General features: G+C 30.5%; 2 protein-coding genes and 1 long non-coding RNA gene across 8 annotated transcripts in view; 1 reads left to right on the top strand and 2 right to left on the bottom strand.

Annotated features, from left to right (window-relative positions):
* Window positions 1-252: 252 nt before the first annotated feature.
* Window positions 253-10,276, bottom strand: LOC138189911 (fatty acid hydroxylase domain-containing protein 2). 3 transcript variants are annotated; one of them, XM_069132216.1, is made up of 6 exons: window positions 10,090-10,276; window positions 3,470-3,599; window positions 3,228-3,331; window positions 2,501-2,828; window positions 1,759-2,031; window positions 253-1,565 (listed from the first exon to the last, which is right to left on the bottom strand). In XM_069132216.1, exons 1-6 carry the CDS (start codon window positions 10,115-10,117, stop codon window positions 1,406-1,408), a joined length of 1,023 nt encoding a protein of 340 aa, XP_068988317.1. In that variant the 5' UTR covers window positions 10,118-10,276; the 3' UTR covers window positions 253-1,405. The 3 variants fall into 3 exon arrangements, with proteins under 3 accessions (XP_068988317.1, XP_068988316.1, XP_068988318.1); XM_069132215.1 differs by lacking the exon at window positions 10,090-10,276 and adding an exon at window positions 6,769-6,959; XM_069132217.1 differs by lacking the exons at window positions 1,759-2,031; window positions 10,090-10,276 and adding an exon at window positions 6,769-6,986.
* On the bottom strand, window positions 4,465-6,762 carry LOC138189914 (uncharacterized). Its single transcript, XR_011176152.1, has 3 exons — window positions 5,588-6,762; window positions 5,234-5,462; window positions 4,465-5,102 (listed from the first exon to the last, which is right to left on the bottom strand). It is a non-coding gene; the product is annotated as an uncharacterized LOC138189914 (long non-coding RNA).
* Window positions 10,277-11,451: 1,175 nt separating the features above from the next.
* LOC138189663 (golgin subfamily B member 1) overlaps window positions 11,452-26,518 on the top strand; it is an 18,182-nt gene continuing 3,115 nt past the window's right edge. For 2 of the 4 annotated variants that reach the window (XM_069131747.1, XM_069131745.1), the window contains exons 1-7: window positions 12,606-12,827; window positions 12,902-13,279; window positions 13,363-13,715; window positions 13,801-14,560; window positions 14,724-14,832; window positions 15,892-16,020; window positions 16,158-25,041. In XM_069131747.1, the coding sequence (XP_068987848.1) occupies window positions 12,621-12,827; window positions 12,902-13,279; window positions 13,363-13,715; window positions 13,801-14,560; window positions 14,724-14,832; window positions 15,892-16,020; window positions 16,158-25,041 (10,820 nt within the window). In that variant the 5' untranslated portion in view covers window positions 12,606-12,620. Of the gene's footprint in view, window positions 11,707-12,605; window positions 12,828-12,901; window positions 13,280-13,362; window positions 13,716-13,800; window positions 14,561-14,723; window positions 14,833-15,891; window positions 16,021-16,157; window positions 25,042-26,518 lie in introns of those variants that run through there. The other 2 variants (XM_069131748.1, XM_069131746.1) reach the window with 2 other exon arrangements.

Here is a 26,518-nt window from a genome sequence, read left to right as displayed (position 1 = left end):
TTATTAGTAATGATGGAATTTTATAAACTTCTTGTTTATTTAATGTTCGTAAAATTTGTATGTTATCTGGGTGTAATAAAGCAATAACTATTTATATATATATATATATATATGTAACAAGATCCTTCATATTCTTATAAAATATAAATACTTGTAACTAAAAATGTTTGATTACTTTTTACATTATATATTACGTTATATTATCTTTTATGTTATATATTATAATTACATTTTAATATTAAGAAAAATTCGTAGTTTTGATTTTTTCTTTTTATTAGTATGCTTGTTATGTAGGTACATAAAATTATGCATATTAGCGTTGCATATAAATTACAAAGTTTATAATGACAAAGAATAATGTAGCCATTTCTGATAATAATCGTTAACAAATTATAGGACAGTTATAAATATGATATATAATTTTGTATACATGTATTAATTTAATTTATACATGTAAAAATTTATTATACGAAAAAATAGATGAAGCTTCAATTCCGTGATTTGATCTGTGTTTTTAGTATATAAATAAGTTTGATTAGAGAAAGAAGTTATTGATATTAATGTCTTCAATACTTTTAAATAGTGTGACTTATTTTGCAAATTTAAAGATTTAAAGTGCATAATCTTTGATGGCTAGTAACAATCTACAGCAATTATAATTTTTACTATAATACTACAATTGTAATTTCATCTTAGATTAAATATTTATTGCTTTTATTATTGAATTAAATATAAAAATAGTAATTGTCACAAATAGCTTTATCTTAATGTTGTAATTTCAATATAAATATAATTTTGTTAAGTAGATGTTCTCAGAATATTGCTATGTCATGTAATTATTAACAGGGTAATATCCAGATGAAATACTCAATATCTTTCTAAATTTCCCAACAATGTATTTGTCGTAAAAAAGATATTCTAATAATCTAAAATTCGCCCATTAAAGTTATGGTAAAATTCTTTCCGTTATAATTTTAGAACGATCATTTTTACATCTGAAAGTATTCGTTATAAATACTCTCAGAAAGTTACATTTGTCGTGTTTTCACACAAAAAAATTGTTTACGCGGATAAATTGTTTAATAATAATAATATTACAATCGCACCATTGTAAAGTTTGTAGTAATTGAAACTGTTTACAAACTGATAATAATGAAAAATATGCAGTTTCTACATAAAGAAAAAAGTACTTGGTTGACGAACGATAAATATTAAAAAATTTTAACTTCTACTATATCTTGTTGATTAAATTTAATTCATCGATTGTTCTCCACGAAAATTAATAAAATAAGAAGAAAGAAACAGAAAAATACTACAAATGTAGAAGTATTTATACTGCATTTCCATATTAAACATATTCTCGTACTGAACTTTCATATTTAATCACGATGTTCGATAAAACATTCTACTTAGATTTATACTTCACTTCATCCGGAAAAGCTTCTCTTGGAGGAACCAAGCTAAGCATCATTACATGACGTTGATAAGCTCTGGAATTACGAAATTGCGTATCTGTTCCGTGAATTCGATCCAATACTCCCAAAACTCCAAAGCATTGATTAAATCTAAAATATAATAAGTCCAATATTCAATATTAAACTTCCATATAAAATATATTTATATCGCTAGAGACTTATGAAATACTAGTAAGAAAGGAAACAAATTATTATATTAGCGCGTGTACAACTCAGTTCAATCTATTTAATGTTAAGGATAAATAATCTCCAAAAAAAAAAAAAATGTATGAAAATTACTTACTTTAAGTGGTGAAAATCGTGAGCTTCTGGAGATGGAAAGAACGGTAGGTGGTAACCAGAATGAGCATTTAATGTAGAGAGAATAGCAAGCGAGAACCAAAGCCAAGCAGTAGCCACATGAGAACCTACGATGAATACTCCCAAAAACGGTGGTAATAGATTTGAGCCAATGTGTTCTAAAGGATGACAATATAGCGATGTTACAGCTATAGGGGCCGTCCATTCGTGGTGCTGTTTATGTATATACTTATAGAGATAACGGCTATGCAGAAATCTGTAATGTAATTTTACTTTTACATAAGTTTGTTTACAACAATATAGGCATATAAAACACTACGTAATACACATACGTAATAATGCAGAGGAACATTTATTCAAACATGATTTTAATTGCTTAGTAAGATAATTAAAAATTATTTTTCTGTTTATCTATACAAAAGTATTACTCCTTAATTACTTTAAGCAGTGCACATAATGAATCATTTTAATCTACTACACACATAAATAGATTTAGTACAAAAAATAATACAAGAAAGATTTAGAAACTGATATTTGGCACATTTAATTTTCTTTTAACTCAGTATACGTACCTTTCAAGATGAATTAATTTAGGGATTAATACAGGCCATCTCGTATAATCCATATTTATTAACGGTAAAATGTTTTCTAATGAAGCTTTATGAGCGACTTAAGAGCAAAGTTAACAAGATACCTTAATAGGGGATAAAAAAGAAATTGCATACCTATGTGAGTAATAAAATCCAATTTCCTCGCATAATATGTGGATGGCGATTTCAACGAGCACCCAGTGGAAGGTCGGCAATTCGCGTACAGGCGGATAACCGCGCCATTCCATAAAGTGATAACTGACGCACGCTAGAGGAACTCCAACAATGATCTGATTGAATAGTACTTGAGCGATTACTTTGCACAATTCCCTCGTGTCGACTGGTTCGTTCGTACCCGGTTGTATTTTGTATCTCCGCAAAGCAGCCGGTCGATTAGTTATGTCTAGAATCGTGTAAATCCCACCGAAGAACCAATATACGAAGAACATTAGTCCCAATGAGCCTGGAACGTATTAGTTCCAAATTTGTAATTTTTTACATTTTTGCAAGAAATTGGTAAACATACGTAAGACGACAAAAATGTTCCAAGATAAGTTTCAAATAATTTCTTTCCCGTATAATAAAATATCATATTTGTATAAATATCTGTTTTCTTAAATAAAAAAAGAGGAAATAAAAGATAACTCAATTGTATATTATCGTATATCATGTTTCATAGAAGTGTAGCATCATCCTTATTATTAATATCTCCAACATATTTGAAATAGTTTTGTGATAAAATTCAATTCTGATGATATCATCATCATCAATCGATCTCGAACTGGATTTTTCATTTTAAATGGTACTTATCTAGGAACTGCTGGTATATTCTATATATTCTCGTTGTTTTATCTCGATATACCATGAACCCAAAGCGTGACAGGGTCGTCTCCTAATTTGTCTAAGATTTTGTCCCATTGTGCTTGCCAGAAATCTCCAGAGGCTCCCCAAAATCTTTGTAAATGCCTAATAAATGAAAGGATCGAAGCAGTGAAATGATTATGGTAAACATGAGTCGTTCAATCTTAAAGGTAACAATATCTCTTAGTATTTGATCGAAAAATGCGGAAGCCATATTTGTATACGTCATTCGTTAGGATTTACCATGTTAACGAGTTGCAGAACGCAGCGAACCCGATCACTACGGTTCCGATTACGAAAAGGACGCTTCTTAAACTCGAAAGCAAAGTTGGTGGTGTTTGATTCTTACAATCATCGCCGGTCGCAGGCGTCACTGTAAAGAACAGATTGTTATTAACTTTATGTATAGATTTTATAGTTCTTTTGATTACATCAATTTTATATCATTACAAATGGCATTTAATTTATGTAATTTGGAAGAGATATTCTTTGATCTTCTTGTTATTGTTACTTAAGCTCGCCGTTTTTTTCAAAAATTCAAATTCACATTTAATAATTACATCGAGTGATTATTTATTTTAATTACTTATCCCGTATAATTTTTTTGTTTCCTATTATGTTTCAGAAAAGGATAGTAATGGAAGAAAGTTCGGTTTCAAATAAAAGTGTGAGGAAAGACGGCGCGACGTTTGCACAACAGGACGTTATACAAGATAACCCGGATTCGATCGACAATGCACTGAACAGCCACTCGACTTTAGCCCTTTCAAACGTGCGATTACGTGCAATTACTGTTTTTAACGTGTTCGCGGACAAGTTGCACGAAGCCGATTATCGACGTTCGAATTATTACATACCATGCCATACCATATTTACGAATTCAACATTTTCACAAAATATAACAATTTTTACACGGAAATAGTATACGTGAAACATAAAAAAGACTATTATAAACGGATACATTTATTTAAAAAAATATGTCGATAAAATGCTGATATTTAAAGATTTTCTATTTTATATCGTTAAAACAAAAGAAATAAAATTAATTTCTTTTTATTAAACTATCTTATAGATGTTTTAACAAGCAAAAAATGAATAAGTACATGGCGGTCAGAAAAGGTCACATGCATGGCTAACAATAAAAATTAATACAGTAAATTTTGTGATAGATAATGCCTTGCTTGTCGTCTTAACGAATGGCATCAATGTTTAAATCAACTACAAACATGCCATTAAAAATCTATGTGACTCATTTTCTTTTTTTAATGAATCATTTGTTAGACATGTTATTCTGCTGCTATCTATTGAGCATTTTATCGCGCATCAACCAGATTAACATGTCCTTGGCTTTTTTGTGCTTCGATTTTCCTTCCTGTTAGCTAATGTTTATTTAAAGTCCCTTTTATCTTCCCTTATTCAATCTTTTCAATGTACATTAATTTTTAAAATATACCTATCTATTATGCCATTTAATTTATTTTCTAAAATATATATACATATATATATTACAAAATTTAGTTTATCTATCACAGTAACATCAGGTTAAATCACATCTTCTTAATGATTTCTCATAAAATTTGGACTGATTATGAAATAGTGCGTTGTTTGATGAGATGAACGGATAAAACTAATTATAAATGGATATATTATGTTGGAAAATTTTGTTCGTCTAATCGAATAATTTTTATGCAAGGCACATCAATATGTCATGCTTTTGTCATGTCTTTTGCTGATGTTTTGATAATATATAATTTTATATATATATAATTTTTTTAAATAATTTCTATAAATCGTCAGACGTAGGATTTTCAAGTCACGTTAAAAAGCGACTTCTGTTATAATATCGTAATACGTAAGGGTGAAAGTTTCACGAGCTCTGAAAACATAATGAGATTTCACTTGTAAAATAAATACATCAATTCTCGAAGAGTTTATTTTTACGCTCTCGATAATATTGACAGACATACTTGTGTTAGTCCGTATTCGTAACATTGATTTGTAATTTACCATGGATACTCGTACTTGTTATATTTGTTTAAGTTATAAGTCTTCAAAAGTTATGATATTATCATTGTTATACAATCGTGTTGCAAGTGTAACAGCTCCTTCCCGAAAAACCAATAGCATGATATCTCACTATCGTAAAAATTTCAAATCTAACATTTCATACGAAAAAATTTATTATTACCGCACATGCAATAACACATGGAAAATTTCCATCGTGAAAATTTCAGATCTAACATTTCATATGGAAAAATTTATCATTGCCGCATATGCAATAACACATGGAAAATTATTTTTGTTTTACGATTGCGACATATTTCGCAACTTTTGTTTAATGTTCATATTATAGTTACAAACATCTTTCGAAGATTAGATTCTTCTACAACAATTTCTTTGGTAACAGTTCCTTGTGTAGCATCAATGATTCTGGGTCATTGTTTTACCTATAATTCAATGATAGGATTTATAATACCATAGTAATCTTTCTAAGATAGAGTTTTTGAGTATGGATAGATTTTGTATTCATTATCTTTATTTCGAGATTGCTGTATTTCGAAAATTTATCATTTTCTATTATTGAAGATATGTATATTTATCTTTTTATGCATTTATGGTAAATACAAAGATGCAAAAATTCATAGAGTGTACTTATATACATTACATTGAAAATATATAAGAAAATATATGTAAAATATATCATTACGTATAATATCTAGTGGGCGAAGAAAATTTTTGTAGTGCGAATTCTCGTGAAAAAATGAGTCGAAAACGTACAGTACAGATTTTGCGTACGAGTCTTCACTTTTGAGAATATTGAGTTTCAAAATTTGTTAAGTATATTTAAACGGCTAATCAGAGACTAGGTATGAATAGAAGACAATCGGTAGGAGATTACTCTATATGCGAAAATAAGACAATAATGTGAAATAAAATTTTTCCATTTCAAACCTTGTTTTCAAGAAGTTTTCGACAGTTTGGACATATTTGGCTAAGAACCGGCTTAGTATAGGTGCATAATAAATTTTCAAATTTAGTTTTCTTGAAAACAAAACGTCTTACGAAAAAATTTTATTCTACATTTCTTACTTATTGTCACATGCAGAATAACTTTATGTCGATAATTTAGTCTTGTTCAGTTCGGAGTTATACAAGTTCAAGCATACTTGTCAAATTTTCAAACTTGATTTTCTCGAAAATAAAGTATCACACGCAAAAACTTTACTCTACATTTTTGATTAATTTTTTCACGAAGAATCATCCCCTACCCGGTCGTACTGCTATTGTCGAAACACTATAAATATCCGCAATTTATTCGTAACAAGATTCGAAGAAAGTCTCCTTAACGTGTCAAGTAAATACATAGCTCCCTCTTTGGTCCACAAACTCCACTGAACATCTCGCACATGGTATGTGTCACAAAGCGCGGATTCGAAGAAAGGAGAATTCGAAGTATGTATTTATAATGTACATTTGCACAGTGACACGCTTCATTCACGTTTCGAGACATACTCTCGTCTCTATCTTCACTGATATTATACCTTTTCGTCGAAAAAATGTTTCGAGTAATGCCATCGTGAAACTTGTCCTCAGGATCTGATTAAAACACGCACTTTTTATATTCACGCTTTTATGTTCAGACTCTGATGTACGGCATTGCGTTGTCGAGTGACACATACTGGCCAAACTCGTGTTCTTTCATCCTTAACTATACCTCAGACAATATAATCGCCCCTCCACCACTCGCTCCTTTTTACTTGTACCACTTAATCTTTTACTAGTCCGTGGAAGTAAATATTAGATCGTCAAAAGTCCATTAACCGTTACTAAACATGTTTATGTTTGATTTTTGATGAAGACTTTTGGAATATTTTGAATGAAAGTTAAATCAGTAGATTTGTCAAATGTTCTAACTTTTGGATTAAAAATTTCTCGGAGATAAGAATAATCAATTATAAGAACGGTTTTCATATAATTGATTTATCTTTATATTTCCCAGTTTTATTATGAAAAATAATTTCATCATCAAATTTACCTTTACAAAGTCCATAGCTTTAATTATTTTTTAAATATTTTCTTATTAGTCATGAAATTCTTGTTTTATACAAATCTTAGTTCTTATTTTTGTAAATATTTTTCATATAAAACTACAATGTTTTGTATAATATACATATGTATATATCTATATGTCATAATGACAAAGAGCATATACAATGTATTTTCGTTGACGCTTAAGTATTCCAAATATGAACGTACACATTTAAATGAATCACTGTTAAAAGAATGTGTAAAACTAAAATGTTGTTCACAAGTCATTCTGCATTAAATTATTTGATAAATATTCAAATAAAAATAACTAATTTCCAACTAAAGAGAAGAAGATATGTAGCTTACATGAAAAGTATTAAAACTGTGATACTAAAAATTTAGATTGCAACATTTCATAACTCATCAGTACAGTGTATGTATAATGCATTGATGGTAAGTTGGTAGATGGGAAGAATGCGGGTCCGATTGGTTATTTCTGTTAGACTCAACACGATCATAAAGATAAGCACGCGTATTGGCCAAAAGTGTCACATATGCAGATAAAACAATATAACAACGTGTGACGGAGAGCGATAGAAAGCAGTGCCTCCCTTGCCCCTGTGACGTCCTGACGACCAGCGTTGTTTGATTCGTGAATATTCGAGTCACCGAACGCGTTACTTTACATCTAAACGATATAATTAAGAGATGCTCTTTAAGTTTTAATTTACTTGCGCTATCTACATGAACACTATAGCACTTACAACACATTAAAGTGTAACATTGATGATGACGATAATATATTCACGACCTCTATATGTATTATTCTTTTTATTATCTGATGCATTTCATGTAGAATCATACTAGTTGGATATAAATGGATCCGATTGTAATATTTTTTACGCTATAGTTCCAATATCTTACTTATGTTTGTGCAATAAATTTGTGAAAACAATAGTAGAGAACAAAGCATCATTATTTTTTAATTTTCTATTCTAAATAATAAACACGAATTCTATTTTAAACATAACGGACATGTAAATATCTTTTTATATTAATTACATGTATGTGAGTTATATGACAAAAATGATGAAATAGATAATAATTTTTTATATAAAAAAATTGTTTTTATAAAAAAAATAAAATAATCCAAAGTTTTAACTAGTTGGTTAAGCTTAAAACTCCATAAACGGGTTAAAGGCTTAGGTAAGTTATATTAGAGAGAACATATATAATTCAAATGCTAAGCATATAATAGCTACCTTAAATGTCGAGCTAGATTAAAGGTGAAATACATATAACGTGTAAGCATTATACAAATTGAACTACCATTCATAATCTGCAAGCATCAACACAGTATACATAGTAATAGAAATACAAAAATTTCAATAATATATATTTTTTACAGAAATAGTATGAAATATTAGAATATTGCATTATTTTATTTGCATTAAGTACATAGTGTAACGTACATATAAAATAATTGTATAAGGAAATATGTACATATATATTAATTGTAACTACAATTAAGTATAGTTTCAGTTATGAACATTTGTTAAAAAAGGAGATGAAGAAGATGAATTTCATAATATTGTTGAACATTTTTGCTAGATTTTGTTAAAAATATTTACAATAAAGAAACTTTGCTTATTATATGACTTGATTCGAAAATTGAATCGCACGTGACAATTTAACCCGATTAAGGTCAAACATTGCTTTCGCATAATTTGTCCTATTGCACCGTGTATCTTCAAACAGTTCAATTATAATTTTATTTGATTTATATCTGTGCAATAATCTGTTGCATAATATGAATTATGGATATATATTATTATCTTGCGTGCAATAATTAGATAATATGTGTGGAATTAATTAATACATTACATAATGAAATTTAATGCAGACTATTTAATACATTCAACACATACTTACTTCTTGCGTGCTCGAAAATGTATTTATTTTATTGTAAAAAACAGTTCTCTCTGTTATTTTTAGAAGCGAGTACATCGTAAATTGAAAAATATTGATGGTTATATGTGATACTAAAATGTTTTCAATATTGAATAACTTTAATTTTTCAATTCGAAATTAATTTATAACTTCGGTACTATTGTATGATACATTCATCTCTCTATAACAAAAAGGATTACTTACCTAACTAGAGTAAAGGATTTATTTAACACAAATAAATAAATAGCTTAATCTACGTTCATATCAACGTTGCCTGTATACATTGTAAATAAAAGCTTCCACAGTGGGAACGGTGTATATATCCTTATTTTTTTGCATGATACGATAAGCGGGGTCATGTTAATGTCTTGATGAAAATACTAATTTCATTATTGATTAAATTCATATCGCTCACCTTGTGTCTGTGATCGTGGCTATGGACAAGTTGGTAAAATAGAAACGATAATTTCCTTTCATAATTACGATAACCGCTATACAAATCAAACTTATTAGCGAGCAAAAGACAAAAGACCAAATTGATCAATTAATGCGCGTTTATTTACATCTCCGCCTACAGTTTTCTTCCCTCCAAAAGTGTATGTCAATAATCGAATGCATATCGACACATACACATACACATACACATACACATATACATCGACATCACATTTGAAATCGTAGAATAAGTAAAAAAAATGTAGAGAAGGTGAAAGAAGTACAATCAACTGCCAATGAACTATACTTAATAAACAAAAACATACAGTTCAACGAATTATGGTTTTGCTTGTGGTAACTGTCACAGTGCCGCCGTAGATTCACTCGACTTGTTTCGACGTGTTTTATTCAAGTGTCAACAGGAAGAAATCGAAATGGTCTCTTCCTACCTTTGAACTGGTTCTGCACGTCCATCATAGTTGAAGATGGTAGCGTTTAATGAAAAAGTCACGGAAATTCTTGCGTCTGAAGTCAATGGATCGCATTTGCCACAGTATACATGATAGTCGATAAACGCAGACCGTTGATACTGGCAAATGCGCCGTAGCACCAAGCGCGTACCTCCAGCTCGAACATACGTATACATATACATACACTTTCATGTGTACAACTATATATATGCATGTGTGTATACATATATATATATATATATAGATGTGTATAGATCTGTATAGATGGGTATATATAATAAACCGTATTCTATAGTGTACAATGCAATCTATATATACATGTGTATATGAAACCTGCGTTTACGCATACGTATTAGGTTAGAACTGTACTTATGTCTTTTTCTTTTCTTGTAGAGCTGACTACCATCAACGTGCTAAACAGAAAGAAACTTAATTAGAATAATATTTGAAATCTATTTATTCATTCACATTCATTTCCTTTTTTATTCTTTATATAATTTATTAATAATTGTTAATAAATACTATGTATTTACTGTTAGATGTTTAACATTTAAAAAGAGCGCTATAAAGAGTAACTGGATTTTGCATGCTATTCTGTAGGTGTTGAAATGTTTTCTGTTGCACAACACACATAAGAATCAGCTGTTATCACCTGTTGTGCTACGATGTATGTACCTATATTGAAACGTACGTGGCAGGTTACAATAGGATTATTTTCTTTACTGTTAAATGATCGTCTGGAGTTAAACAATTCATTATTTGTAAAATACAATAATCCAATTATTATAAACTGACTATTGATTTTATAAAAGTAAAAAAATAAAAACTAATTAATATACAGATAAATTTTTAATTATTTATACCAAAATAATAAAAGAATCAAAAATTGTATAAAAAATTGTTTAGTTTTAATGAACGATTTATTAAATATACTCCTATATTATTAAAACATGAATAAAAAATGGTATAGTGAGTCTTGCTAAAACATTATTTTCAATAACAATACTTATGCAATATTATATTTTTACAATTGTGGTATGTTTATACCCTACATAATCTTGTCTGACAAATATAAACAATTTTATTAAAGTATTTAATAAAATATTGCAAAATTAAATCATTAAATTTATGGTTTTCATAGTAAGTACATATACAATAGAGGTTTCCAATTTGTATTTCACTAATATAAAAATGAAAATTCTAATATACGAAGAAAAATTAGGGAATATATTTGGAATAGAATTGTATAAGTTTGAAATTGTTATTCTAAATCTTCTAACAGTCATAAAGACTTCCGTAATGTGGCAGCACATATGCGCTTAAGAGATCCAACCAACACTTCAAACTCCAACTGCTTCCGTATGTAAAGGGAGTAATGTAGACTTTACATTTTGAGGCATAGGATTACAATTTACCTGGTATTTTTATGTACTTATTAGTAAAATTATTGTAAATATTGTAAAATTAATGAAATATGGACATGAATGGATTTGGTATTGATTACATACAGATGTGAGTGATAAAAATACTTTAATAAAATATGTGCACGAATGATAACGGGTTTCCATCTTGACAATTTCAGAAATATAAATAAAGGTAAATACAGTTTGAAAAATAATTACTTTGTGTTCTTATAAAAATACAAGTTCATTTAGAACATATATGAAAATCAATTATTTTGATATGATTTCTAGTTTTTAATGTCAAAGAATGTTAGAATATGTACTTTTCTCTTGTAACATAAATTACGTCATCTCATTATTATTTAAACTTATCTATGTAATTTTATTTATTGTTTATCATATTATCTATTTACTTCGTAATTTATGTATATCATGTTCTTTTTCTAATTAAACATATTTTGAGGTTAACTTCTTCAGTTATCTATTCATTAGAAAGCCATATGTGTCATATTATAATTTCAGTTTAGAATATTGTATGTAGAATTTGCTTAATTATTTTTTGATATTATATTAAGCAAATATATAAATGTTTTATATATGTTTTATATTGTAGCTGTATAAATGTTTTGATATATAAAAATAAATTCATATTAAATATACATAAGTACTAAAAGTTTTATATCTAAATTTATATTAAATGTATATTTCTTATTGTTGTATATAATATATGTACATTAAAATTAATATATGTGATATTTAAGTATGCATTAATGAAAATATCTATGTATAATACATAAGTCTGATTATAATATTAGTATATTTCTTATCTGGTAGTTTATATAAGATGTCATTGAAAAAGTTCCTACTTAAACGCTGTGTTGTAAGCATTAAATATGCCACAAGGTAACTCGTGTGTATTCTGACATTCAATATCTATACATATAGATAATACAATTAGTTTACCCCCGTTTAGCTTTCATCCAATTAGTCTATGAAAATGAGAGCAGTGGGTGACACACTGTCTGACCACTTTATAGAAACTTTCACTGCCATTGACATCATAATTTCTTATTTAAAAGAGTTTATGTTTGTTTTATACAAATTATAATGAAGTGGTTTTTATTGTTCTTAATTCTACAGTTTACAATGTGGGGTGCGTCAGAAGAACCACCAGGAACCACGGAAGGGGAAGCATCTGAATCTATGGCGCATGCGAAAGAAAAATGTGAACAAAATAAAAGCCAGTTAGAATCTCTTAAAGAAATTATGTTGAAAAATAAACAGAGTTTAAAAAAGAAAGAAGAGGAAGTTCAGGTAATAAATATTAATGTATAAAATTTTAATGATAAGATTTGAATATTTCATTGAAAATTTAAATTTAAATTTAGGAATATGCAAGGAGACTTTCCAAAATTAAATCCAGAGCTAAATTGTCACGTAGGAGTAGAGAAAGAAATTTGACTTCTACAGATGTAACTCATACATCTGAGACATCTTTGGCAGATACATCTGAAGGAAGTATTGATGATATTAGTCAGGCAAAAACTGCAAAAGCAAAGTCTACTTTACTCCAAAAGAAGCTAGCAGAAAATAGAAAAGCTTTTGAACAACGTAATAAAGAAATAATAGAAACTAAACGTGCAGTTGAAGAGAAAGTAGAAGCTATTAGGCAACAATTAGAAGAAAAAGATGTGGCAGTAGTGGGTTTTCAAAGGGATCAATTATCATCCATTGCCCCTGTTAAACCAGTCATGATTACTTCTGATGTTAGCAAATAATTTTTACATCTTTTCAATAATAAATATTTTTACTATGCTATTGGTAATTACACTTAATATTTTAATTATAGGTCATGTCACCAATACAAATTGAGAGTATTCAGGAAAAAGAAAACAAAATTGCAGAACTTACTAATAAAATTTTGGAGCTTGAAGCTACAATTATGGATCTCCAAGAAAATTTAAAAGAAAAAGACTCTGTTATTGAATCTAAGACAAAGGCAGTTACCCTTATGTCAGCAGATCTTTCAAAAAAGGGCAAAACGACGTTAGATACTCTCGAAGATACGAAAGACGAAATGCGAACGATGCAGGAACACTTTGTACTTTTAGAGACATCCCTGAAAAATAAGAACGAAAATCTCTTAATACAATTGCAAGAAAGGGATAATAAAATAACAGAATTAGAAAATTCGGTTGATGGGTAATTTTATAAATTTGTTAAATATATTTTATAACTGATTAAAATATATTTATTTATTATTTCTTTTATCTATTACTTTATTTAGGTTTAAGAAAGAAATTAACAAGCAAAAGTTGTCTGAGTCAGCAAGTGCTGACTTTTCTCGTTCCACAATGGATGCTTTGGTAGAAACTAAAGAAGCAATGAAATCAATGCAAGAAAATTTTATACTAATGGAATCTTCCCTTAAAGCGAAAAATGAGAATTTATTACAACAGTTAAAAGATTATGAGTTGAAGTTAGCAGAAGCTAATGAACGAGTATTTAAATTGGAATCTGGTATTGGAATAGTCAGAGATCCGACTGTTGATGATTTGCAGTTTAAATTGGAAAAATTGGAACATAATAATAAGCAGTTACAAGATGAAAAATATGAGTTACAAAAAGGTGTTGCAGAATTACAAGATAAAATTGTAAATATATCTATGCATGGTAATGGTGCAATAATGGAGAAGGATAATAGAATAGTTGAACTTGAAAATTTGGTAGAAGAGTTAAAACAATCTAATAAGCTTCTTGAAGAAGAATCTAAAGCAGAATTGCAAAATCAAGTAGCAGATTTAACATTAAAAAATGAAGAATATTCAAATAAAATAACCGATCTTGAAAATTTGGTACATAAACTTGAAGAACAAAAAAATGAAATCGTGGCAAAATTACCAGAAGAAAGTACAATTAAAGAAGGTGAAAAAGTGATGAAACTTACCAAAGAATTGGAAGAATTAAATAAGAGTATGATTAAAATTAAAGCACAACATAAAAGTAAAGTAAAAAGCCTACAAAAACAGTTGGAGAACTTTAAAAAGGTAAAATATATTAATACTATTAATTTATAAGTTTATGAGGCCAAAAATTTATTAATCATTTCAAAGCTTTATAATTTTTAAATTGATCAGTTATTTGAAAGTATAAGTAATTATTTACTTAAAATAATAATGAAATTCATTTACATGTAATTTTGTAATTTAGGTGTCTGATACAAATGCAGAACTTGTCAGATTGGGGAACCAAGTGGCATTATTAGAGGAAGAGAAAGGTAACCTTCAGCTGAGTCTGGTAGACTTTGATGAGCTTAAAGGTAGGAACCAGGGCAGAAATTCTGTCATCGTTGTTTTCATTGTTCTAGTTTTGTTATCAATTTTACGTGCAATGCATTGTCTATTTATATTATTCTTAAAATAATTATCCATAAGTCCTGTTGTTGTCTTCCTTACTGCAGAGAAATTTCAATACCTATGTACATATTTATACATATGTATTTAATGATACATATAAGAAATTTATATTGAATTTTTGATAACTGATCTTGTATATATGAATTAGTTATATATATATGCATATATATATATAGCACAAATTGTTAATATTTTTTGTATTCTTGTTGCTTACCCCATAAGAGAAATATTGCTATTGAGACAATTGTAATTGTGCTAATTTCCGGTGATGGAATCTTTTTACCTGATTAGTTAGATACTTATACTAAATTATATAAATATTTATTGAGATTACTAATCAATTATGTTATATCAGGTTTATTATTTTAACATAACATGGTACCTACTTTACTTGTCAAAGTTTGCTACACTCTGATTCATAGAACTAGATTTATTTGTTAGCAAATATTAAATTTTGTATTATCTTTTACATGATTTTTTGCATAATTAACGTACTTGCATGAACAATTAGATAAAACAGCAATTTTGCCATCTTTTTTAAAACCTTTGCAGTATATTGTATAATATTATTGATATTATATAAAATAACTGTCTAATATGGTTCAAAATATACAAGTTAACACTTGGATATATAAATAAATAAATAGGCGATAATTAAATTAACAAGCAGACCAATTTATGTTTGCTTTAAATTTGGGGATTTGTTTGTTGAATTAATAATTTGAAGAATATTAATCATGCTTAGTGTAAGATCAATTAATCTTAAAATTAATTAATTAGTGTAAGGTTAATTAATAATTGGAGAACAGTTGATATGTTTACTTAAAAATTGTTGAATCTAAGCTTGTTGAATATGGATTTACTTGTAATAATGTAATATTTAAGTTGCTTGCTTTTGCATTTACTATCAATTAATATCAATTATATACATACATCATTGGCATGTTGTACGATTTGCATAGCCTCAGCAGGAGATTGGCAAGAACGTGTTGTTGATCTTGAAAGTAAAGTTTCTGCTCAAACGAAAGAAATTGAAATGCAAATTGAAGCCATTGCTACTCTAGAGAATCAAAAATTGGATCTTATGCAAGGTAATCTATGTATTGTTTTTTTTTTTGTATTAATTTGAATATAAAATTAATATTGAATACCAGATGTAAAGAACATTTTAAAAGGCATAAAATATAGATTTAATTATTCCATAATGAGTATTTGATTTTCACCTTAGAGCTCCATATGGCGAAGCGGGAAATTTCGTCTCTAGAGGCAGAAAATGCAGAATCCGAAAATCTTAGAGTAACTGCAGAAATGAAAGTGGTAGATCTTGAAGAGCAATTAGAAGCTATGCACAGATTGCAAAATGAAAGTAAATTAGAATCTTCAACGGAAGCTAATCATACAGAATTGATCAAACAAGTGACAACCTTAACACGAGAAAATACCGAGTTATATAATAGAATATCAAAACTCGAGGAAAAAGGAACATCTGACACTGGGTCAACAGAGTCGTTCGAAACTGTACAAGAATTAGACAAAACTGATTTATTGAAAAAGGTCGAAGATTTGACACAGAAAAATAGTAATTTAACCCTTAAATTAAATAAACTTCAAGAAAAAGAAAATTTCCATGCTGAATCTACAGAATCTATAAATGACCCGGATAAAAATGAATTATTAAAGAAGATTGATCAATTAACCCAAGAAAATACGGATTTAACGATGAAGTTAAGCAGAGTGGAAGAGAAAGGATCATCTGATACAGGTTCGACAGAATCTTTTGAACGGATTCCAGAGCACAACGAAAGTATAACAAAAATCGAGCTTCTCACACAAGAAAATAGCGAACTTGTAATTAAACTTACAAAACTTGAGGAACAACTAGAATATGTAGAATCTAAATCAAACGTTGATTTGAAATTAAAAGTTGATACTTTATTACAAGAAAATGATAATCAGTCTGTAGAATTATCTAACCTCAGAATTCAAATAACAAATCTTATTGAAGAGAATAGTAAATTGCAGAAACAAATTGAAACATTGTCTACGATTGTCAAATTGGATGATGATTCTCAAATTGAAACAAAATTATCTGAAGCTTCTGAGATATCAATTAGAGAAATTGATTTTAAAGCACAAGTTGATATATTAATGGAAGAAAAAAGTCTTTTACAAAAAGAGGTAAAAGAATTACGTAATTCATTAGATCAGTGGCATGAAACGACTCAGGATCTTCAAATCAATGATTTGAGAACCAAAATAGAAGAATTATTGAAAGAAAATGAAGAAGTAGTTACAAAGGTGTCAGAACTTAAAAGTTTTAATCAAAAGTTGAAAGATAATTTAACTGAAGTGATGCTAGAAAAAGAAAAATTACATCTAAAAATGAATCAAATGTTGCAAGATGATCCTAATAATGAGAAGTTAGAACTTATTGAAAAATTAGAAAAACTAAATCAAGAAAAACAAGATGCTGTTCAAGACAGCACTGGTTTACAGAAATTGGGTCAGAAAGTATTTGAAACTCCACAATCTGATGATGCCCTGTCTCAACAAACAGAATCCATGATTGTTGCTTCCTTAGAACATGAGATAGAAAAATGCAAAAGCTTAATCACAGAACAAACAGGCCTAATTGAAGAAATGAAAATAAAACTTGCAAACAAGGAAGAAGAATTAGAGGAAAAAGGTAAACAGATTATGGAATATGAAAAGTCTGGAAAGAAAGCAGAAAGCTTGGAAAATGAATTAAAAGAAATGTTTAATACTTTAGAGGAATGGAAATATAAGTGCAATGAAATGCAAGAAAAGATGGAGAAACTGGAAGCAGGAAAAGCTTCCATCGAAGAGGGATTCAAAATTTTGCAAAATGAATACAAAATATTGCTAGATGAAAAGGAAAAGAAAGATGCAGAAATTATTTCACTGCAACAACAATTGCATAGTACAACGACGACATTTGAATTAAAGCATCAGGAGCAGATTGCAGCTGTCTCTGAAAAAGATAATGAAATTGCTAATTTTAAAGCAATTATTGAAGACAAAAATCAAGAGTTACAAGCTAAAAATGCAGAATTACAAAATAAAATGATTATGATAGATAGTTTACAGGATGAACTTAATAACTATAAAATGTTAATCCAAGACAAAGATTCATTGCTAACGTCGATATCTAACGAAATAGCAAATCTTAGTAGTCTAGTGAAAAGTAAAGAAGAAGAAATACATTTTTTGAGAAAAGACGTTGTTGAATTGAATAACAAAGTAAAGGAATCAAAACCTATGAAAGATTATGATGCTTTGGTAGAGCAATTGAAAGATAAGAATATGATCCTTGATGAACTAGAGTGTAAGATCAATGCAACCACAAAAGAAAATAGTAATTTATTGGAAAAAGTAAAAAATCTGTCTCAGCAAAATTACGATATTCAAAATCAATTAGTCGAGAAGCAACGAGAATTTGTTGATTTAATTACAATGAAAGATCATCTAGAAGTACAAATTGTGGAAGCTAAGAATGAAAAAAGTGAAGCTGAAAGGCAAGTTTGGGAATTACAGAGCATTATAGATAATAATACAGGATTTGTGAATGATGTGCAAGCAGAATTAAGAAGCACATATAAACAAATAGAACAATTAAAAGTGAAGCATACTGAAGATACCCAACTGCAAAACCAGAGACTTGAAAATGTAATTGAAGAATTGAATGCCAAGATGCAAGAATGTGAAATCTTGAAAGGTGAATTAGAAGAAAAGGAAAGACTAGTTGGTCATAATATAACTGAAGAAACTAAACTTGCTTTAGAAGCTAAAGTTGCCGATTTGGAGCAAAAGTTAAAGGATTCGGACGACAAGATACAAATGCAGCTAGAAAAGATGAAAAAAATTGCCGCTAATCTAAAGAAGAAGACAGCGGTATGTCAAGAACTTGAGAGTAGAGTTACCGAGCTCGAAGAGAAGTGGACGACTGAAAAAGATGAAAAAGAAGCTAAAAACAAGCAAATTCAGGATGTGGAGATTGCAATACGCGAAAAGGATAATAGAATAGCCGATTTAGAAGAGAAACTAATACAAGCTAGAAACGAGTCTACAGAAGCTTCCAAAAATATCGAAAGATTAACAAATGATTTGACTAATTCAAAGGAGAAGATGCCTCTCCTTATGCAACAACTTACAGAAATGGAAGAGGAAATTGTGAAGTTACGTAAAGATATTGAATCTTCTACAGCAGAACTTGCAACAGAAAGAGAAAGCAAACAGAATATAATCTCGGAATATGAATCTTATAAACAGCAGGTTATTCAAGAAAATGAACGTAAACAATTGGAGCTAGAGGACATAAAGGACAAAGCTAGAGAGCTTAGTGTACGAATGCAAGTTATGGAAGCAGAGTATGTTGACCAGCTTGCATTAATTAATGATCTTAAGGCTCAAAATGGGCTATTACTGTCAAAGCAGGCGCATATTAATGAAAAATTGGAAATTGTTGAAAAAGAGTCAGAAGAACGCAGATTGTTGATTGAGCAGATGGAGAAAGCAGTTATTAACACATCAACGGAAACCACTCAAACTTTGGAAGAAGAAGTTACTGAGGATGATACAAAAATGACTGGAGTCCAACATTGTAGTCATTGTGAACAATGCCAGACTTTGGTGCAAGCTTTGGAAGCAAAATTACAAGAACGAGAAGCTGAAATTGAGAATTTGGATAATGAATTAGCTAATTCCATTGGTAACTTTGTTCAGATGAGAGAATCTTTTAGATTCAACGATTTGATGAATCAAACTGGTATGAGAAACAGATCATTGGAAGATCCATACAATGATCTTTTGTTCCAGTATAATTCATTGATAGCAAATCACGAAGAGGTGAAAGCAAAATTGGAGGAAACATTGAGAGAAAATAAAGAATTGATAGGAAAAGTTGAAGAACAGCAATCTAGAAATGCCACTTTGGAAGAGAAGATAGTTAGAACAGAGCAGATATTGGAAGATAATAAACAGAACACAGAAAGATTGGAAGGTGCTGATCTATTAAATTCTGATTTAAACAAAGAATGCAAAGTACGAGAAACAGAATTATTAAACATGCAACAAAAGATGCAAATTGTTCAGAAACGCGCTGATGAACTAGAACAACAATTGAACTTTCAAATAGATTCTCTTAAATCAATGGAAGCACAGAGAGAAATGGCAGAAAAATTGTTAGAAGATACTAGACACAGTTTGGAACAAGAAATTGAATCTCTTAAAGTAGATAAAGAATCCAGTGAAAAGGAAATAGAGGAATTAAAGATGGAGTTAGATGCATATAGAAATTTGAATACAGAATCTGTAGAAAAATCACAGAAAGAGTCACCCGTTCTTGACAGTGCTCCTCAGAATAATGCTCCCCAATTATTTGATGCTTCTAAAATCTTTGGTATGTCATCTGCTTCCAATTCCGATCTTTTGACTAACAAAGAAGTGAGAAGGTTGCAGACTTTATTAAACGAAAAGGAAGCACAATGCTCTAATCTAACTCAAGAGATTAATCATCTGCAGAAATTGATGATTGAAGAGAGGACACAGATATCTCAGAATTATAGTCAACGTGTTGAAGAATTAGAAGTTTCACAGAAACAATTATATGCTGCAGAGGCAAATGTGGAAAAGCTAAAAGAAGTACTGACTGAAAAAGAAAAACAGGTTGATTTATTGAATGTAGAGTTACATAATCTTAGTACGCAAATGATGGAACAACAAAATGATATCGAAAATAAGTTCAAGGATTCATTGTTAGCTAAAGATAATCAGATAGAGAAATTAAACATGACTTTAATCTCCATGAAGGAAGAATTAAACAAAACTGTTGAAGATCAAAACCAACAAAAAGTCCTTTTGGACTCGTGCAAATTACAAATAAATAACTTAGAGGCAGAACTGAAAAATTCTACCGATCTTGAGTTGGTACCAGAGTTGGAAAATCGTGTATCAATTCTTACCAAGGAGAGAGATTTGTTGCAACTGCAAGTGAATGATTTGTCTAGGTCCATGGAGGAATTGAAGGACTCTATGAACGTTGAACGACACTTGCAGATGGAGATTGAGAAAACTATGCACGAGAGAGATGAAGCTAGAGAACTAGTTGTAAATCTTACTCGAGCTCTGGAAGAGGCGAATAAACAGTCCGATAAAACGCTTACCATCACGGATACGTCGAAAGAATCTACTCCATTAGAGGAAATTACTGTTGGACAACAGACAGAACCGGAGATCACAAAAGTTACAACAGAGGAAATTCAGCAGGAGGTTTCCTTGGATGTGGAAGCAGCATGGGATGCTGGATCGATGGAAAAACTCGACGAGGAAACCTGGGGATGGAATGCGGATGATGCTCAGTTAGCTGATGAACAGCATCTCACTACTACATTGATTCCAAGCAAGGAAATGCAGTTACAAGCCAAAATAGATGATCTTCAGGATCAGATCAGAGATTTAGAGAAGGAGAAGGAGAAGATGATGGAAGAAAGTAAGACTACTCAATTGAGGAATGCAAAAATGATAAAAAAATTGAAGGAGTATAAGGTACAGCTGGAGAGCCTCCAGCAACAGATAAAAATACAGAAGTCAGCAAGTGATTTTTATGAATTAGATTCTGCAATAGAGGAAGAATTGAAGTCTCAGATTAGTAAATTGGAAAAGACCTTGGTAGAGCTTAAAGAAGAACAGAAAAATACTGTTGCTGAGAAAGAGGCTTTGATAAAACGTTTAGATGTGGTAGTTTCTGCGAATGAAAGGTATATGGAAATGAAAGAAAGACAGGACATGGATATGGAAGTATTACGTATTCAAAATAAGGAATTATCTGATAAAGTCGAGGCTCTTGACAAACGACTACGGGGAAGTGCAGTTAAGTTAGACGAAAATGTCATTTCTCAAAATGAAAACATTTCTTCGAACGAAGAGTCTAAGCCAGCTACACAGGAACGTTCTCGAGAAAAGCGATCTGTTCAAGAAGCAGATTATGAAAATTTGTGTAAAACATATAAGGATGAGATCGACGATCTTAAGGATGAGATGGAGGCGCTTGCAACTGAAAATGAGCAACTTCAACATTTCTTAGAAGATTTAAAGATGAAATTATCTGCTTTAGAATCAAAACGAACTGCGGAAGAAAATGAATCTATCCAGATCGTAGACGATTTAAATAAAAGAATTTCAGAATTGCAGGGAATGTTAAGCAAATCTAGAGAAGAATATGATTTATTGAGGAAGCAGTACGAACAGAGTTTGATGGATGCCAATGATCAAGTTACGGCCATGAGACAAAATACTGATTTTTTGAAGGAGGAAGCATTTGAAAAAACTAGTAAATTGGAGATGGAAATAGCCGATTTGCGTCAACAAATCGAAACCTCCGAATCAAATGCCATCGAACTACAGAAAAGATTACAGGACATTCTACAAGAAAAAGTATCTGCAGAAGAAAAGCTAACTGCTTTAACGACATCTTCAGAGAAGCAATTATCTTCTATGAATGCGTCGATGGTGGAAGTGATGGATCTTTTGAATATCAGGATACAAGAAGTGGCGGATTTGAAGCAGGAACTTCAAAAACAGTATACGGACAATGAAGGTGCAAAGTTAAAATTGCAGGACACTATACAGGGTCTGAATCAGGAGCTCAGTGAAAAGAAACAACAGCTGGAAATTCTGAAGAAATCTCTTAGTGACAAAGAAAATGAATGTATTCAGCAACAGAGTATGGAAACTGTCAGTGCTACTGTCAGTCAAGCTACTCAAGAGTTAGTACAAAAACATGCAATAGAAATTGAGGAAAAAGAAAAACAGATACAAAATCTTAATGAAAGACTATCGACGTCAGAGAAAGTTATAAGTGAGCATTCGCTTGAAAAACAGAATAATATTTCTCAGTTTCGTGCTCTGCAACAAGAACTGGAACTTTTAAAGCAGAATTTGGTGGAAAAGGAGTCAAGTCTAGAATCTATTCAGGTTAATTTAATATCAATAACTGACCAGTTGACTAAGAAACAACTAGAGTTATCTGAAAGCAAGGCAAGAGTTCAGAAATTGTCGTTGGATAATCAAAGATATACGGAAACGATTGAAGAACTGAATAAACGTTTGAATGAATCTGAAGCAGCATCAGTCAGTATAAATGAATACATATTACGTATTCAGACTTTAGAGCAAGAAATTCAAAGTACGACGTTAACTTTGACGGAGAAAGAGTCGATTTTGCAGCATCATATTCAGGAAACCGCAGAGCAGAAGACAGTTTTAGACAACAATAAAATTGAAATTGATAAACTTCGTACAGAGGTACAAAACGTAGAGGATTTGAAAAATGAGCTCTTAAGGAAAACAGAACGAATAGACAGTTTAAATTTGGAATTAGAAGTCACTCGTAAGACATTAGAAGAAACTCATCATAGTTTGAATGAGAAGGTATCTCTATTAGAGAAGAGTAGTCAAATGTTAAATGAGAAACAAATGGAAATTGATAGATTATCAACTACTGTACAGCAGAGTCAACACCAACAGAGCTCTTCTAATACTATAGATGGTTTACCAGTTTTTAGAATGGGTAATAATGAACAAAATTTACAGCGTACGATAGATAACATGCAGGTTGAATTGGAAAGGAAGGAAGAAGAGATTGAGCATTTGAAATACATTCTAAATGAAAATACGTATCCCAGTATAATTCAAGAAATGCAACAAAGAATCAATTGCCTGTATAATGAAAAGGCTGAGTTGGAATCTGCTTTGGAAGTAGCTACTATAAAAGCCGAAGATAAGGAAAAACAAATTGATGCTTTGAAACAACGAATAGAGATACAAAATCAAGAATTTGTTTCCAAAGAAGAGGCAGGTCTTCATTCCAAAGATCGAAGATCGGTTCAAGATCAAGAACAAATTGTTAGGCTTCAGAATGAGTTGTATGCCAAGGAACAGGAAATTAACGAACTAAAGTATGTCATAGCTGAGAAAGACTCTCAGTTGTCTCTTCAAGCCAGCATGGAGCCTCAATCAGATGAATTTGAATTGCGTGAAATGGTGCAGAGATTGACTACTGAATTATATGGTAAGGAACAGGAAATTCAACATTTGAAATCAACAGTTGTTGAATTGCAGAAAGAAGTTTCTCGTTTGCAAGAATTTGAGAGGCTCTCGGAAACAACTAAAGAAGTTATACAAAAACTTAGTATCGAGAAAGAACAGGTTCGTTTGAAGGCTCATGAATTCTTGGAGAAGAAACTGAGAGAGAAAGAAATGGAGATCGACGAAATAAAGCAAAAGTTAGCCAAGGAAAATCAAAATATTTTAAACGAACTACGATTGAGGGATACGGACATAGAAAATCTGAAGAAACAGCTGAAAGAATTTTCTACGATAGAGCAAACAATGAAAAACGAATTGCACCAGAAGGACGAAGAATTGATTCGAGTAAGCTCCGACCTGGCAGAGAAGGAACGTAGGTTGGCCGAATTGAGTATCACCAAAGATGCGGAACTTCACAATTTGAAAATTCAAATTCATGAGAAGGAGGAACGTATAGAGGAAGTTTTAGCATCATACGATGAAGCAGGAAAACAACTTACCGAACTCAAAAATACTTTAGCGGCCAGAGAAACGGAAATAAATTCATTGAAGACACTTTTACAAGAGAAAGTGAAGGAATATGAATTAATTCAAAATGTTTTAACGAAAGACGTTCCTGCGACTGATACTTCTGCAGTTCGAAGCGTAGAAGCTTCTGACGAAGAAAACAAAACGTCGACTTCGCAAGAACTAGATCTTGCGTTGTATATGCTTCATCAAAGGGATGTCAGATGCGAGGAATTGACGCATGAATTGATGCAGTTACTCGAAGAACGTGACACATTGCAATTACGCCTCTCTAATGCAATCAGAGTGAACGAAGAGCTGAGAAAGATGGGGAGTTCAGCGAGCTCCGATCTCAGCCCAAAAAGGGAGGTGTCATCTTCTAGCACTGTGGAACCAATCGTGGAACATCCTTCACCGTCAAAGTCTGAGGGACCAGTCGAGATAGCGAAAGAGGCTATTGATACTCCAATTGGAGAAGACAAGGAAACTCTTGCCCTGAAGTATGCATTATATTCTTTTATCCTAATTAAATTGTATATATAGTACATAATTCATTGATATCTATTATTATTTACTATAGTCGCTATATAGTGTTATGCACATTCCTTTTTGGAATAGTTGAGGCATTAATATTTAACTTTATATGAGGTAATGTATTAGGTTGTCCCAAATGTTTCTTTCTTTCGTTTTATAGTTCCAATGGAACAAAATGGATCATACGCAATTCAATAAAATAATATAAAACAAAAGAATATTGCGCATCTATTATTTCCCTATAAAACGAAAGAAACTTTTGGGACAACTTAATACATATAATATATCTCTATGTTTTTAAATTGAAGTGGTCTTCAGGCATGGTTTATTTTGATTCTTTTTGTTCACAAAGAAAAGCTGTATTATTATTGAAGGATTTTTATAAATTTTAATTCAAACATTATTTTAAAATAATACTTTTTAGTGTCAAGGAAAATAATTACACGTTTGATTCTAGCGTATTATCCTCTGTAATATTTTTTATTCGTTTAGCTGATAGTTTCTATTAAATAAGATATCATAATTCATTAAAAAGAGTTTTTAACATTGCGTTAATTAAAAGATTACACATTTGTTTAGCCCCTAAGTTTGCTTAGCGCGTAGCAGATCTGGAAACAAGCTTTCCAAGTTGATTCATCCTTTCCTCTGTAGCCCTGTATGTTCTGTTCATGTTGTTTGAAGCTCTGCACCAATTAATCTGAACAAGACAAATGTTTTCAATTAAATATGAATGCGTTTCAAGAAACGAATGAGTGTCAATTTTTTGGAGCTCCTGTTACGTCCAGCACATTAAAGATTCAAAGGTTTGATAAGCAAAATTTTCTTTCAAATCTTTTTTCTTTTCCTGAATTATATACAAGATGCCTTCGAAATCATGGTACAAGCAGTCAGGTGGTGATTTTACGTGCAAAAATAAGCCGAAAAGAAGGAATAACATTTTTTCGTTTAACGCTTCATTTTCAAGAGAAGTGTGTTTGAAAGCTCAGCAAATCGTGACATTGTCCATGTTTAATAATACAGATACGAGCAGAAACAAAAGTTTCATAATTCGAAATTTCCAGCTAATACAGGGTACCTGATGGGCTTTTAAACTTAATTTTTTCGAAAACGGAGCCTTAAATAAAAAAGTGATATTCTTTTCTTTTTCTGACCTATTTTTACATGTAAAATCACCACCCGATCGCTTGTAGTATGATTTCGGAGACACCCTGTATAGCATCTCTAGATTGAACAAAAGAAAAGAAAACATAGATATTGGACTTTAATGGGTTCAGTTTAATAAATTCACGGATCAGCTGGTTGTAAAGATATAAGCTACTTATAAGAGCTTTAAATGTGTGAATGCGGTGGTAAATTCGTTTCTGAGCACTTTATTCGTAAGGAGAGAATTAACTTTACGTTTTCCTCGGCGGAAATATGTTAAGATGTGTTTGTGAGTAGTAT

Source organism: Bombus flavifrons, chromosome 2 (assembly GCF_040668555.2).
Source record: "Bombus flavifrons isolate JBK064 chromosome 2, iyBomFlav1_principal, whole genome shotgun sequence".
Lineage (NCBI taxonomy): Eukaryota > Metazoa > Arthropoda > Insecta > Hymenoptera > Apidae > Bombus > Bombus flavifrons.
Note: the sequence above shows the minus strand (reverse complement) of the source record. Positions and strands in the feature narration are given on the sequence as shown.